This window comes from Phasianus colchicus, chromosome 18 (assembly GCF_987193195.1).
Source record: "Phasianus colchicus chromosome 18, bPhaCol1.hap1.1, whole genome shotgun sequence".
Classification (NCBI taxonomy): Eukaryota; Metazoa; Chordata; class Aves; order Galliformes; family Phasianidae; genus Phasianus; species Phasianus colchicus.
This window is the reverse complement of record NC_143453.1, coordinates 2,003,531-2,018,577: the sequence shown is the minus strand read 5'-3', so window position 1 is coordinate 2,018,577 and position 15,047 is coordinate 2,003,531. Positions and strand designations below refer to the sequence as shown.

General features: G+C 53.4%; 1 protein-coding gene across 3 annotated transcripts in view; it reads right to left on the bottom strand.

The window, feature by feature from the left end:
* FBXW8 (F-box and WD repeat domain containing 8) overlaps positions 1 to 2,815 on the bottom strand; it is a 47,747-nt gene extending 44,932 nt beyond the window's left edge. Inside the window, exon 1 of one of the 3 annotated variants that reach the window (XM_090120780.1) lies at positions 2,486 to 2,815. In XM_090120780.1, the coding sequence (XP_089976906.1) occupies positions 2,486 to 2,647 (162 nt within the window). In that variant the 5' untranslated portion in view covers positions 2,648 to 2,815. Of the gene's footprint in view, positions 1 to 1,274; positions 2,286 to 2,485 lie in introns of those variants that run through there. The other 2 variants (XM_031592091.2, XM_031592090.2) reach the window with 2 other exon arrangements.
* Positions 2,816 to 15,047: the final 12,232 nt, after the last annotated feature.

The window sequence follows — 15,047 nt, the reverse complement described above, 5'->3', positions numbered from 1 at the left end:
CAAAGATGGGCACTGCTCCCATTGGGGACAGCAGCAGCCTCTAAGCACCAAACCCTGCCCATGTGCTGAGGCTGCTGGCAGCCTGCAGTGGCCCTCCTGCTGCATCCCTTCTCCTCTCCTCTCCCAACGAGGCCCACAGGCACTGCTCCCCACTGCAGGTTTGCACAAACACTGTTTCCACATGGCTTTAACTGATTTTATCTCCAAAGGGGACACTAAATAAATAAATGGATTCCGAGTGCATTGCCACGGCCACACACAGGCAGAGCCTGAGCTGGGCAGATGTGAACCAGCCTGGCTCTTGGAGCCACAAACAGCCCAAATGAACGAGAGGAGCCATGAGCAGGGCTTAGCCCTGGGCTTATGGGCTTGGGCACAGCACCACTATGAGTACATTGCTTCCAAATTGGAGCTGACCCACAGCCAACTCGAACCCAGTCTGTCCATGTGTACCAAACATACATGACACACAAACTGCCTACAGCCCTGCCAGCACAGGCGCAGCAAGGACAGCTCACCCAGGGAAAAGGGCAAAAAGGACAACAGCAGTCACATGGATTTATAAACTATCCTACAGGAGAATGTGCAGCCACACTGTGAGCATCAGGAACACAATTCTTGTGTGCTGTAAGCGTAAGAACTCAATTCTAATAGGATATTAAGAGTGTTAACATCAGTGCTGGTGAGCAGCAGTGACCTGGCTGAGTACTGGAGGAGCACAGCCCTGGGGCTGCTGCCCCCCTGGACAGGTTTCTGGGGGCCAATGGAGAGCTGATTCCTTGCAGAGATCAATCTATGCCTTGCAGGCAGAACTTTAATCTGCTCTTTTTCATTTATACATATATTTTTAAGTAAAAAGCAAACAGCCACAGTGAAGACAGTGAGAAAAACGGGTCTCCCCATAGCTGCAAATAAAAACTCCACTGCGTTTGAAGGATTCACCAACACAACTTTTAATGGGCTCAGAACTGTATCTAAGGCTCCTTCCCAATTGACTCTTCTATGCAAAGAACTCACACTTGTTTTCCTGCTACGCAGCAGCGTCACAGCACGGAGCATCCGACACACCCGCACTGCAGGGGCTTCAGTAAGGCGCAGAAGAGAAACCTAAATTCTTAAAGCAAAACGCCGCAAAGCCGCTCGGCAGGAAGGAAAACCCATCCGTAGGGCTACGGGGCACACGCAGCCCCAGATCGCACACGTTCTGACGGCCCAGCCCTCCCTCCAGGGCCCCCAGCACAACAGGACAGGCCTCGCCCCGCAGCCCGCCCTACCAGGTCGCGGATGAGCTGTCCCAGCAGGTCGTCGGCCTCCTCCCCCGCGGCCTCCTCGCAGGGCCGGGCGGGCGGAGGGCTGCTCGGGGCCGGGCTCTCGCCGTCCAGCAGGCCGCAGGCCAACGCCAGGCAGCCCGACCCGTCCCTCCCCGTCCCGCCGGGCCCCTCCGCCGCCTCCCGCCGCCGCTTCTTGCCGCCCGCCGCCAGCTCCTCCCGCCATCGCCGGCGGAACAGCTCCAGCTCCGCCGAGCCCTCGGCCATGGCGGCGGGGCCGGCCCGGAAACCGCTCCCCGCGTCCGCGAGTTCCGCGTCGCGAAGGTTCCTACCCCGCCGCCACCGCGCGGGAACGAGGCGCTGAGCGCCGCCGCCATTTTGTGCCTGAGGGGAGAGCGCGAGGCGCGGGCGGTGCGCGGCGGAGCCCCGGGGCGGCTGAGGCGGCGCCTCCGGCGGCGGAAGGGCTGTGTGCTGCCCGCCCTTCTCCCACCCGCCCCGCCGTCTCTCTTTCGTGCGCTGCTCCTGCAGCCCGGCCGGCTGGGAGGAGAGGAGAGAACATAGAGGAAAGCGGGGATGTTCACCTCGGTGCTCCCCGCTGCCCACAGACCGTGCCCAGCGCCGAGCTGCCGGCACTGCTGCTGCCCCACAGGAGAGCAGCGGTAACAGGCGGAGAAGCAGCGCAGGGATTCTTGTTCCTGTGGATTACCTCATTTTGGGATGGAACTGCTATCTTTAGACCCCTCCCCTCCATAAATAAACAAACACACACAGGTTTCCCTGTACAAACGCTGCTTGGATGGAGGGGTGGGTGCCATCAGCTCCCCGGGGGTCTTTTGGGCCCCTTTGCGATGCCGGAGCATTGCGGGCTCCCTGCTGGCAGCGCACGGCCTGCGGTCAGAATCACTAATGCTGCTGCTGATGAAATCCTCTCCAGCCCTTTGTAATCCCCAGCCGTCCCCTCCATCCTCGCTCTCTCAGTCACTCCCACTCCATCCCCAGCTCCCTGAACCCCCCCATCCCCACGCTGTGACAGTACCCCCCCAGCCACCCCCTCAGACAGCGCCCCCTCCCACGCTGTCCCCGTGTCACTCCATTTCCACGCTGACCCCCCCCTCACCGTCTCCCCTCAGCCCACGCTGTCCCCCAAAATCCCTCACCTCCCACCTAAACTCCCCCCACACACACACCCACAGCCTGCCCCTCTCATCCACATTTACCTCCATCTCTGCACTCCCAGTAACTCTGTTCCCAGGTCTCAGATGTCTCAGTACACGAACACTGTCCCTTTCCCCCACCAACATGCACGCTGACCTCTGATCCCACACTACTCCTCTCCCCCACCCCAATTGGATCCTGTCCCACCAAAGCTTCCCCCACATCCCCCAATCACCTGCCCCACCACCCAGACCCTCAGTACAACCCCTAGACTGTTTCCTTGCCCAGCCTGTATTCCCCCTCCCTCAGTTCCTACGCTGCTTTCCCACCCCCTTATCCCTCAAATTCCCGCAGTGTCCCCATCCCACACCCTCACTGTCCCTCCTCTCCTCTCCTCTCCTCTCCTCTCCTCTCCTCTCCTCTCCTCTCCTCTCCTCTCCTCTCCTCTCCTCTCCTCTCCTCTCCTCTCCTCTCTCCTATCCAGTCCCACCGAAGCTGCACCCCACACCCACCTGCCCCGCCAGTCCCTCACTTCTCACAGCACGCCCCAAACTGTCCCTTCACCCCACTCTGTACCCCCGTCCATCACTTCCCACCCAGCCCTCCTATCCCCACGTCCCCTGCCCCTCAGTTCCCACCGCGCCTCCTCCCACACCCACCTGCACCCTGCAGTCCCCCCACTCCGTTATCCTCTGTCCTCTGCCCCACATCCCACTGTCCCCCCAGCTTCTCATAGTACACCCCCACTCTGCCCCCCCAATTCCCACCCTGCCTTCTTTCCCCAACGTTCTGTCCCCTAATCCACCCCGCTCCCCCCTCCCGCACCACCCCCACATCCCCCGCATCCCCACCCCAACACCCCCCCATCCCTCCGTCATCCCCACTCCGTCCCCCACTACTCTCCATCCCCACACCTCCTCCACCCCCGCTCCCCTCCGCCGCCGAGCACCGCCCCGCGGGGGATGATGTAACCCCCCCGGCCCCCGCCCGCCGCCTCCCTCCCTCCCTCCCGCACACGCCGCGGCACTCGGCGGCGAGCGGCGGCTCAGCCATGTGCCCGTGCGCGCTGCGCGGCGGCCCCCCCGCGCCCTGCCCCTGCAGCCCCGGCCGCGCCGCCCGGCCCTCGGCCGCCGCCCGCCTGGTGGCCGCTCGCCTGCGCCGCGTGGCCGATGAGCTGGAGCAGCGCGCGGCGCGGGGCAAGGCGAGGGGCCGGGGCCCGAGCTGGGCCGGCCGCCGCCTGGCCGCCGCCGTGTGCCTGCTGTGCGCCCTCACGCCCGCGGTCGCGCTGGCCTGGCTGATCCGCAGGAGGAGCCTCTAGGCGAGACGGGCGCTGGCCGGAGCGGGGAGCAGGCGGGACGCGCAACAGGTCGGCACCGCGGCGGGACGGGCGGGCGGGGAGGGGCGGCGGATCGCGCTGTCCGCGGTACCCGGCGCGCTTGACTGCGGGGAGTCGGTGACAGCAGCGATCTCCCGTCCTCTCTTCCCTAATTCCCCCTTCCCCAGTTCCCCTTTTGCCCTTTCCCTAATTCCCCCTTTCTCCCTCCCCAAACTTTCCCGCTCCTGTCTCCTCCCCCAGCCCCGCATCGCTCCAGCCCGGGGCACGTAGGACCCACAGCTCTCCCCCACGTCCCGCACCAGCCGGTGCCATAGGACACCCCTCAGCTGCAGACCCTCCGGAGGCGCAGCACGGATCTCAGCCTGGCTGTGCCCGGCTCCGTGCTCTGCCCAGGCGGGGGTCCCACGCCAGGGAAAAAAACATTCAGGTGCAGATGGTGAAGGTTCCCCGAACCTCTCTAGCACTGAGCAGACCAGCAGCAGGGCAGTGGGGGGCAGCTGCTCCCATAACCTTGCTGCTGCCCCAGTAACATCCTTGAGCTGGCTGGGATGGCCCTACACCTCTGCCCCAGCAGCGCCGGGCATTGGTGGGGAGCAGAGTGCAGGAGGAGGGTGTTTGTTACACAGACAGCGGGGATGTGCACTGAGCACCTCGGAGTGCAGGGCCTTGTGGGGTCATCTCAGGGATTTGTGTGCTCTGCTTTGGGACAGAGACCTCTCCCCGCAGACGTAGGAGCTGTGAATCCTTTTTCAGGTGCTTTAAATTAAAAATGTGTTCAGATTGGGTATTAGGAGATATTTCTTCTCCAAAAGAGCGGTGATGCGGTGGCACAGCTGTCCAGGGAGCACTGGGGTCACCATCTCTGGGGGTGTTCCAGGAAGGTGGAGAAGTGACACTGGGGGACGTGGTCAGTGGGCACAGTGGGAGTGGGCTTGGGAATCTTAGAGGTCTTTTCCAACCTTAAAGACTCTGTGATTCTATGAGAAGTGAATGCTTCCAATGCCATGCAGCTCAGGTAGGATTTAAATAAATAAAGCAGATGAAAAATGGCACTAATGCTGCAGCTGACCTCTGACAGTGCCTGCCTGGGCTGCGTGCAGCCACGGACGGTCCTGCAAAAGGCAGGAGCGGGGCTGCTGGTGCTTGTGAGGTGTAATGGGGTACGATTAAACACAGATGTTCAGTGTAGGGAAAAGCGTGCTTGTCTCGAGAGTTGAAAAGCGGGGGCTTCAGCAGGGGTGTGTGTGCAGCACGGCATGGTCTCACTGCTGCCCACCGCTCAGTCTGCCTGTGGCTCAGCTGGGTGCCTTGCAAAGATCTCTTTGGCAACAAACCCCGTGTTTTGTTTGAGAGAATCAGAGCTTCCATCTGTATGGGACCATCAGAGCGGGGCGGTGAGGCTCCAGGTTAGTGCCCTCAGAGAGCTGGGCAGTGCTGTCAGCGTGTGGGGCTGGGCTTGGGTGCTGCCTTCTCTTCCCTCGCTTTGCCTGGTTGCGGCAGTTGGAAGTGAAGCCAGCTGTGTGGTGTGTGTGTGCCTGTTTGTGCTCAAGAAAAGTTGGAATCCGCGGGGAAGTGCGGTGCTCTCCATTATCTGGAATCCCAAGTGTGCTGCTCTCTTAGAGCTCAGGGAATTCCCCTGCACAGAGTGGGCATTGCCTGGTGTGGAGCAGGGGTGGGTGGGAAGGAGCACGAGGCTGTTGGATTTCAGGTTTCTGTGCAGGTTTGCATGCCATTGGCTATGTGGATTTTTTTCCTGATCTCTTCTGTTGTCAGCCCTGCACAGCCCTCACCCCCACTGCTGTGTGCACACCAGGTCCAGCAGAACCCAGGTGCTTAATGTGGCTTTGAGGAAGACACAGCAGAAAAGCTAAGCGTTACCCTCAGCACAGCGTGCTCGAGGAGCAGCCAGGTGTGGGGCAGTAAGAGGCTGGAAAGTCTTTGTATGGCCCTGTGCATGGTGCAGCCCTGTCTGACTGTTGGCATCATGTGGCTGAGCTGCAGTGCAACTCCAGAGTGATAAATGCGTCCTCTACCTCTCAGTTCCCGTGCTATTTCTGCCATTAATTTGTTTATTCTTCTTCTTGAGTAGCACTTTGCTCACACGATGAGATCAGCTGATTGTCTGCAGTGTCTCAGAGCCAAGTGGTAGCAGAGTGCAGCTGGGTTAGGTGTGAGCACCACAGGTATCTTTCTGCCATCCTCAGAGACACTCCCGAGTGCCAATAACTTAATTCTCTAACAAGATGGGAAGCCTGGGCTCTGAGCACTTGTGGTCTTGTGTAGTACAGCTCCTAAGATGAGAGCAACTTGTATGGTCTCGGGTGCTGTCCCTTAGTGCTGGGAGCAGGGCTGGAAGCTGTTCCTCAGGGCTGGATGTGGCCGTGCAGCTCAGGACACAGCCCTCTGTGCCAGGGAACTTCTGCTCCCAGCGCAGGTGATGGCAGAGGAGGGAGGATGGGGCCCACTGCATGTGACCGACGTTTTGTCTCTGTAGACAGTGCTTGGGATGTGGAGATGAAGGCTTTGTAAATGGCAGTTTGATAATCTATAATCTGACATCACCTTGAAATATCCAGCCAGGGCATGAAGTGTAGTTGTCAGTGCCAGTTTGGCATACAATGTCACTTGTATTTCGCTCTATTAGTTCAGAAGTGGCAGTGTATTAAAATCGAACCCTGCTCGTCCCTGCCAGCTCCAGCAGCCTGGTGCTGTGCCCGCCGTGCTGCCAGCAGTTCCCCCGCTGTTTGCTGCTAGGTTCATGCAGAGCCACTCTGTCCAAAGTCTCAATGCAGTTAATTATCTGTGTTCAAATGGGGTTGATAAGATTTCTGGAGATGTCACACAGAGCGGTGCAGGAGTGCAGAGAAGACAAAGGCCCAGAGGCAGTGCTGCTGACACGGGTGGGCTGAGGGGCTCAGGAGCACTGCAGCTCTGCAGGAGGACAGATGTCTGCAGGGCTGTGACACAGAGGCTCTCAATCCCCTCCTGGAAGGCAGGAGCCTGCTCTTGCTGCTGGCTGCACCGCACGCACCGACCCCGCCAACCCCCAGCCCCAGCATCAAAGTGTGCAAGGGAAACCTTCAGCTTTAACTTCCGTGATGAACAGGCAGCAGAGCTGTCAGAAATAAGCAGCTGTTCAGAAATGCATCTTTCCTCAGGCAAGCAGTGGCCAGGTGGGCTGGTTCTGTCTGGGGAGGTTTGAGCCCCTGTGCACTTCTTTACCCACTCTTCCTACAGTGAGCTCGCCCATACACAGCATCCTTCCCATTTCCTCTCCTGTAGATCCACTCTTTTTTCATCTTACCCCTCGAGCCCCCTCCTAATAGGTTTTTTTTTGCCTTGCAAGGTACCCTTCTGTCTCCCACAGAGATGCTAATGAAGTGTGAGTGTACATGGATGCGGGCTGCTTGGGAATTTGACAGGGCTCTTGCCTAGCCCTTGTTTTCTCATTAACCTTCTGCTGCGTGAGGGAGGAAGCAGGAGTGCCTTGTTTTGTTCTACCTTAAGCTTTTTGAGCCCTCAGATATCATTTTTTTCTTTAAATGTATTAATAACAGTTATTTTGTTTATTAGGAGTGGAACGCATGCCAGTTGAATTGTAATCCATTTAGATCAAGAAGTTACATGCTGCTGTGTTAGCTGTGAGCAGAGCTCCTTCTGCCAACTGCGAGAGGGGCACGGGCTCAGCTTTTCCCAGGGCTTTACTCAGGTGGTACCCAACCATGGCCTGGTGTGGTGTTGCTGAATAAAGATGAGCTAAAGAAGTGCTGAGATCAGAGCACACCTGGGTCAGCTCATGCCTGTCCCACGCAACTTTCTTTTTTCAGCTGAACAGCAGCTTAGCAGTCTGTAAGAAAACTGTAGGATTCGATGCGGGAGAGTTCCAAGTGATCAGGAAGTGTGGACGTCTGGGTCTATAAAAGCAATGGGATGTGCCAGGGCTGGCTGAGATAGTTTTGCAAATATTAGCCAATGTGATCTGTTGTCTCTCAGCCTGACTGCTTAACATACAAAATGAGCACCAGAGGCCTTCTGAGTGGGTCCTGCATCTCCCCGCGTGCCCATGAGGGGAGGGGTGTGTTACCAAAGGGAACGTTGGCTCTCGTGGGAAAGTTCAAAGCAAAAATGATTTTTTTTTTTGCTTTATCACATTTTCAGTCCATGTTTTCACTAGATACTGTATTTGGCTTAAAGGAAGTCAGTTATAATTCCTTCCTTCTTAATGAAAAAAGAAATTGGTGACAGTGGACAATCCTGCCAGAAAGTTTTGACATTACAGGAGCGGCACATAAAATAAACACATTTTCAGCAGCATTACAGAGGGACTGCGCTGGCACTCCTGTCAACTTACCATCCATCCCACTATTGCAAGCAGGATGCAGTTTGGCTTTTCTGAGCCTTTTTCAGACCCAAAGTACCGAATCTGATCTATCTGCTGAGTGCCTATTGTGGGAAATTTGGAGTAACTCCACTGAAGTCAAATGGGTTGCCCTGGATTTACAGTGCTGTAAGTGAGATCAGAATTTGGCTCCAAGTATATTCCATTAATGAGTCAGATACTGGCGCTGCAGCCAGCGTGCACCCAGAAATGGCTTTCACACAGCCCAGGGTATTCAGAGTTGTTTTATAGGCGGATGGGCTGAAGGCCAGGATTCTGGGGCTCTCTTTTATTCTTTCTATGAAATTCACCTTTCTGCAGAAGGCCAACATGAGGCTGATGCAAAACCAAAGAGTCATTTAATCTCTAAAACACTGAGCTCCTGAGACGCGTGGACATCGAGCTGAGCTCCCTGCCTGCCCCACAGCTGATTTATCACCCGGAGTTCAGGATGTTGTAGGATTTATCAACTTTTACGGGTTTTTAAAGATTTTCTGTATGTTAAGTGACACAGAGAGGCAGTCTGTAAAATATAATGACACCGCAGAGGATCTGTATTGGGCCAGGTAGGGCAGAGTAGGGCAAGGGATCAGGGCTGGTGTTTGGGAGTGCTGCTCCAGGAGAAACAAATGCAAACTGAGTGGTTTTGCTTGGAAGAAATTGTTGAATGAAATCCTGAAGGCTTTACTCAAGGGTAACTCGAGTAAATACCTGTGTGTGTAAGCACTGACATTGCTGGCTTGCAACCAGAGGGCTCAGGACCTCACAGCCTCTCCAGCTGTGCTGTGCCTTCCCATCACTGGACATGGTGTGTTTTAAAGGCCTCTCTATAAAGTCAACGTGTGTGAGAAGTGTAAGAGCTGGGAATCTCCTCCTTGGGATGAACTGGAGGCAGCAGGGCATTTCAGCCTGTGTACATGGAGATAGGGAAGCTGTAGAAACAGTGCGGCTCGCTGGTAGCACCGATCACAGCAGGACAGGTGAAAACGTGCTTCATGTCTCAATGATTCATTCTGGCTTCAGTCCTTCGAGCTGTTTGTGCTGTTGCTTTGGATTCCTCAAAACTAGAAAGCAAAAGCCATAATCAGAGAGGGGGAGGCTGTGCTTGCTGCATCCTGCGCATGCAGCAGCTGGGCAGCCGGCAGCAGGTGGGATGGAGCAGCAGGCAGCAATGGCACGAGGCTGACCAGGGCTGCGGGCAGTGCCTTCCACCCTCCTGCTCACCTCAGGTAATCCCTGGGGCAGTGCTGCTGGACCGTCATAACCTTGGCAGCAGCACAAGCAGAGCAGAACCACATGAGGCAGGGAAGCGAGTCTGGGTTTACACCGGAGTAATACGATCCGAATGCTCCCCAAAGCTGTTTGCAGTCCTAATTACACTCTGACTTCATAGCTGATGCAGTTGCAGAGTCAGCTGCTCCCCCTCCCTCCTCCTGCCCGGGTGAAATCACCTCATCCTGAAGGCCAGCAGAGATTTCTCCGCTGAGGTTGCTGTAAGATCTCTCCTTGCTGTGGGATCTGCAGCCTGAATGTTGGGACGTGCCCCATTGAAGGCTGGCACCGACAGACCTGGGTATCGGTGCGGGAAATGGCAGTGTCAGAGCAGATGCCCCTTGGGCACCTCTCCTGCTAATTTGCACTTAGATGGGTGCCTTTCTCTGAGCACTTTATTAATTAAGGCTCGCAGCCCACCTGTGAGGCAAATAAGTTATTACTGCCCTCATTTTCCAGCAGCAGCTGAAGGAGGTGGTTTGCCCGAGGCCACAAATCTAATCAGTGGCAGAACCAGGAGTGAGTGAGTTCTGCCAGTCTCTCGTGATGCTCAGTGCACCCCACTGCCAACCTGTAGCAAAATGAACGGCTTCCCTAAAAGTTCACAGTTTTGTTAGCACGGTGTAAGAGAAGATGGAGCATCCAAAGGAGGCCTCACAAAGTGGGAGCACAGCACAAGCCCTGCACAGCACAGGGATAACGGCGTCTCCTCTTGGGTTGAACCACAAAACCATCTTCCCCATAAATTATATACCTCTTCCAGTCGGTAAATTTAGCAGGAGGGTTCAAGCATAAATTTTAAGGAAGCTTTTATTGTAAGCAATGCATCAATATAATTAAAACCAAACACGATTCTTTTGCTTTCTTAGGCTGGAGAAAACCCTGTGCCCTTGGAGAAAATTGTTTCCCCTCTTCCTACAGGGAATCCAGAGCCTGAGCAGCAGCTGTGAAGAGTGGAGATAAAGAAAGAAGTGGAAGATGTTGGAAGTGCTTTGGGCAACGTGAAGAAGGATTTGCACTGAAGGAGCTGTTCAAGGGCCCAGCCGCAAAACAGAGACACATACATGCTTATATATAGAAGAATGTAAACCCTCCTGTATGCATACGTTAAAACGTGCATGCCTTGTTGAGAACGTAAGCAACATTCCTTGTAGATGATGGTGGTATGAGCATTTGTGCTCCTGCAGTTTGGTCAAAAGATTAGTGATGTCCCTGCTGTAATGCTAGCGTTGTCTCCTCTGCACCTTGTCTGTGGTGGCATAAGTGTCCCTTTTGATGCAGCAAGCTAGGAAAAATAGATACACATCTGGAGTTAAATAATATCTGCTGCAATGTGGGCATGTTGTAACCGTGGTGGTGGGGGAAGAGGTGCTTAACAGCTCGGACAGCAGACAGTTTGTGTGTGTATATATTAAGCGCTATAGCACCAGGTGAGATAAGCTTTTCTTATGGTTTTTGTTTCTCTGGTGCTACATTTACTATTTGTCTGGGGCTAGATTGCCTCTCTGTGGTGCTACAGTTTCCCCAAGAGGATGTTCTGAAACATGGGACAAGGAGAAATCTATTTTGGTTATTGATATTTATACACAAAAGAGCAAAAAATACTACTTGTTGAGAAGGTGCTATTTTTTTTTTTTCTTTCTTTCAGCCTCTCCATAAACTAAGGCAAAACAAATCATCTAGCTCAGAACTTTATAGAACTAATTTTCTTTAGAGCAGCTCTTTTTCTTTGCACGGTTCTGAGCTTGGGAAGCAGCGTTCACTGAGGTGGCAAGGACACAGCAGCTCCTGTCACAGCTGTGTCCACGCCAAAGCCTGCTACTGCAGAACCTCCTGGATGGGGGTGTAAGTAGTCTCAACTCCTGTGATCCAGGAAGAAGAGTTACATCTAGGCTCAGCAAGAGACAGTAATTCTTACGCACATTTTTTAGAAACATTTTTCCCAGCTTCAGACATTTGCAGCACAAAATTGGCCTTCATGTGGCAGGGGGAACTTCCAAAGGCATACAGGGATGTTAAGAATCCAGTTTGCAAAGGAAGTTCCTTGTCTTTTAAAGACACTTCCTAACCTGCAAACAATCAGGGAGCAGACTGCTCTGTCCCAGTCAAACTTTCTGTTTGTCACTACTGCAGGAGAAATGTTTCTGAGCAGTCTAAAAGCTAAATTGTCTCTTTATCAAATATTCACCGATGTGTTTTGGGCACCCGCACACGTATTCATGGGGAATATTGATCCGAGTCAGTTCCCAAACAGAAGGGCTATGCTGAAAGCGCAAATTGTTCCTAATGAGTAACCTTGCCCTACTTTATATCATGTGCAGTAGTGGGAGGGATCATGTAGCTAAGTGTATTTTGTCTGTGGATAGAGTGTGGACAGCCTCAGAGCCGCAGGGATCAGTCACCAATCAAACACTTTTCTGCCACTTGTGGCCTGATGCATCCTACATCCCTGCCCGGCTCAGTCTCCTACTGATCTAAGTTAGAATTCTTCTAGCAAAAGGAGGAGCCCCAGCTGATTCCAGCAGTGCTGCAAGGATTAGTGACTGCTGGATCAGGTACAGCCTAAAAAATACAGTTTTCTGCAAAAAAAGCCAGGGGAGCTGGCTTACACATCTCAGTGCAAGAGAGAGGGCTCTCCCACATATCCCTCACCCTTATCAGTTATTACTAGCTCCTGAGATCTGAATGTTTATAATAAACTTCTAACCTGGAATATGCATTATTACTTTTTCCCTTCTCTCTCCTGTGCAAGCAGTTTGCACCGCGTTGTTTCCCTGCCTTGCTGGCTATCCAGGCCTGCAGCCTGGAGACTTGTAGCATTCCTCCCAGATGGCAATTCCCCTGAAACATTACAGCACAGCAAAGGAAGGAGAAAGTTCTGTTCTTACCGTAGCACTGCTATGCTAAGTGTACTGTGGTACACCTTGGGAAAGCCCCTTCAGTCAGTGTCAGCCTCACTAACAGGGACTGCCTCACGTTCCTCAGTCTGAACTCACCACAGACAGGCTTTTCTGCAGAGCAGACAAACCAAACCGCAAGCCAACCAATAGAAACAAAGTGGATTTCCCAGGGGATCTCTTCCCTGGTTGCTCCCAGTGCTCAGCCCCAATGGCTGAAGACGTGGTGCCTGTTGTTACCCTCGTGGGACAACAGCCAAACCTGGGGTGCTTCCCAAGTGTAGGTAAGAGCAGGAATGGAACCCAGCCCTGTTTTCATCCTGACTGACTTCACTTTTGTAGTTCTGAATTTGGTGTTCAGTGTGAACCAAGGGTTAACTTTTGGAGACTTTGATCTGTTAGTTGCTGGTCAAGCAAGCTTTGCCTGAGAACAGCCTCCCAGCACTTTATAGCCAGCACTCGCTGTACAGAAGTCGCATTACTTACTAGAGGGAATCTATTTGTCAAAGCCTTATGTTTTCTGCTATAATTGCTATTCTTGAATGCCTCCGTTTTTTGAAAAGGGGTGTTTTTATCCTTTTTAAAATACCTGCTCTCAACCTGGTTGATGTTTGTACTGGACAAGAAAGCATGCTGTATGCTCCCCTAGTGCCCTTTGTGCCACATCGCAGCGGCTGTGTGAGCTGCTACTGATGGGAAGGAAACCAGCACAGTTCCTCTCTCTCCCACTCGCTCCTCTCCTCTCTTTGTTTTTTTTTTACAGCAGCCAAGAAGTCATTGATTTTGATTAGCTCTGCAGTTGTGCCTCTATGAAGACTGGGGAGTGCTCTCTAAATGAAAAAAAAAAAGCCCTCATCTTGGGTTTCAGCAGCCGGCGCGTGTGAAGCTGGAGGAGGAGGTTATGAGATCATAGTCTATATAGAACGCCGCATAATGTGGCTGTGAGAAAAGTCTTTATTAATTTTTAAAGCTGTACTCCACCAAGGCAGCTCCTGTCACATAGCAGAATTTCATCGTTCACGTTAAAACAGCAGTGCAGCACGGACTGCTCATCAGCTGCTCTCCCTGCCTGGTGAAGTCACTTGGCCGAAGGAATTCTGCTTACAGACAGCTGTGTTACAAGGACAGAATCGAGCCCACTGATTCCAGATTCCTTAGAATTACTGTAGGTAGGTAAGGAAATAGGGAATGGGAGTTCCACCTCTCGCACTGTGCAGGATGGCAGTGCCTGCTGTCTCGTGCCTGGGACGAAAGCCACCCAGTAACAATGCAGAGCAGATCAGCCACCAGTGAGCTAACAGCCACGGGGAGTGAGAAACCCATCCTGCTTCTGTTTCAGCGCATGTTGGCATGCAGAAATTATCCCAATTTAGCTAAGCCCATTACTCAAGCAATTTTCTTAAATCAGAAACACTTGCTAAATCAGCTTAATCTGATCTGCGAAGTCGTTTTGTTTCCATATCGTGCTAAAATTATACGAGGCTTAACTGCACTGCAGAAGCAGGAGCAGCACTTCTCCTGCTGAACGTGATTGAAAACATCTGGTGTCAGCTGGTTGCTGTGTCCGCAGGCACTGAGGAGCCAGGCCTGTCCCTGCCATGTTTGCACAGAGCCATGCACTCAAGGTGCCATGGCCACAGCCCTCATGGGCAGAGCAGGAGAGCAGCATCCTGCCATGGGGCAGAGCAGGAAGGGTACATGAACCCAAAGGAGATCCTTCCCTTCTGCACACCACACCACTGTACACAATGGCTATGGTCAGACAGCATAACACATCTCCCTTGGTATGTATTTTTAATTTTCTTACTGTTCTAAGACAGCTGTCCTAATCTCAGCAAAAGGCTGAGTTATGCATAGCAAACTACCTGTGGCTCCTGTCAGTTTGCTGCCTCTCTTCTGCCTCCACCTCAGGCTGAGCAGTATCATCACAGCTCTTCTGAGAGCAGATCTGATTTGGATCTGAGCTGCACAGTTCAGTCCCCTGTCCCCGTGTAATGCTCTGAGAGTTCACTGCTCTCTGTACACTGCATTAAACTGCTTCGTGTCTCCTTACAAATATTAGGAAGCACTGGCACATGGACTCAAAATCCGAGGGCTGAGGGGAGTCTGAATCAAACAGGACTTGATCTTCTTTAGGAAAACCCTTGTCTGAACGGGGGAGAGGCATCTGCCTTCCCCTCTGAATCTGCCCTGCTCTGACCACACAAGCCCTTTTCATTCATTCAGTGTTCAGTACAGCTTCTCCCCCTGCCTGTCCTCCTGGCTGGTGTCCCATTCTGGCTGCACGGAGCCATTCTCCATCAGGACGTGCTCCCAAACGTGGCTCTTCTTTCAGTACTTGAATTTCCCAAGGTTTTCAGTGTTTACAGAAAGTGAGTTTGACAGACACCGATGGCATCTGGGCCTGGAACTGCTGGTCTCCTCCCATTAGTAGCTATAGCTGCCACCGCGCTGCGCGCTGTGTTGGGGGATGTTCACAGCATGGCCTTTCCAATCACTCCAGTTTAGCAAAAGAAATCTCCCCCTTAACTTCAATCCTTGGGACATTTGATGAGTGTCCGGCCTGCTCCTGGACGCGTTTCTAACAGAACAAAATAGATGAGATGCACTGAGTTCCTTGCACAGCTCTGGTTTAGCACGGCTCAGATGTAAGCTCTTGCAGAGGCACTGTGGAAGTTTCCACCCTCAGAAAAGCAAGAGCAAAGCGTACGCTTGCTGTTGATACAGATTCACAAAGTCTC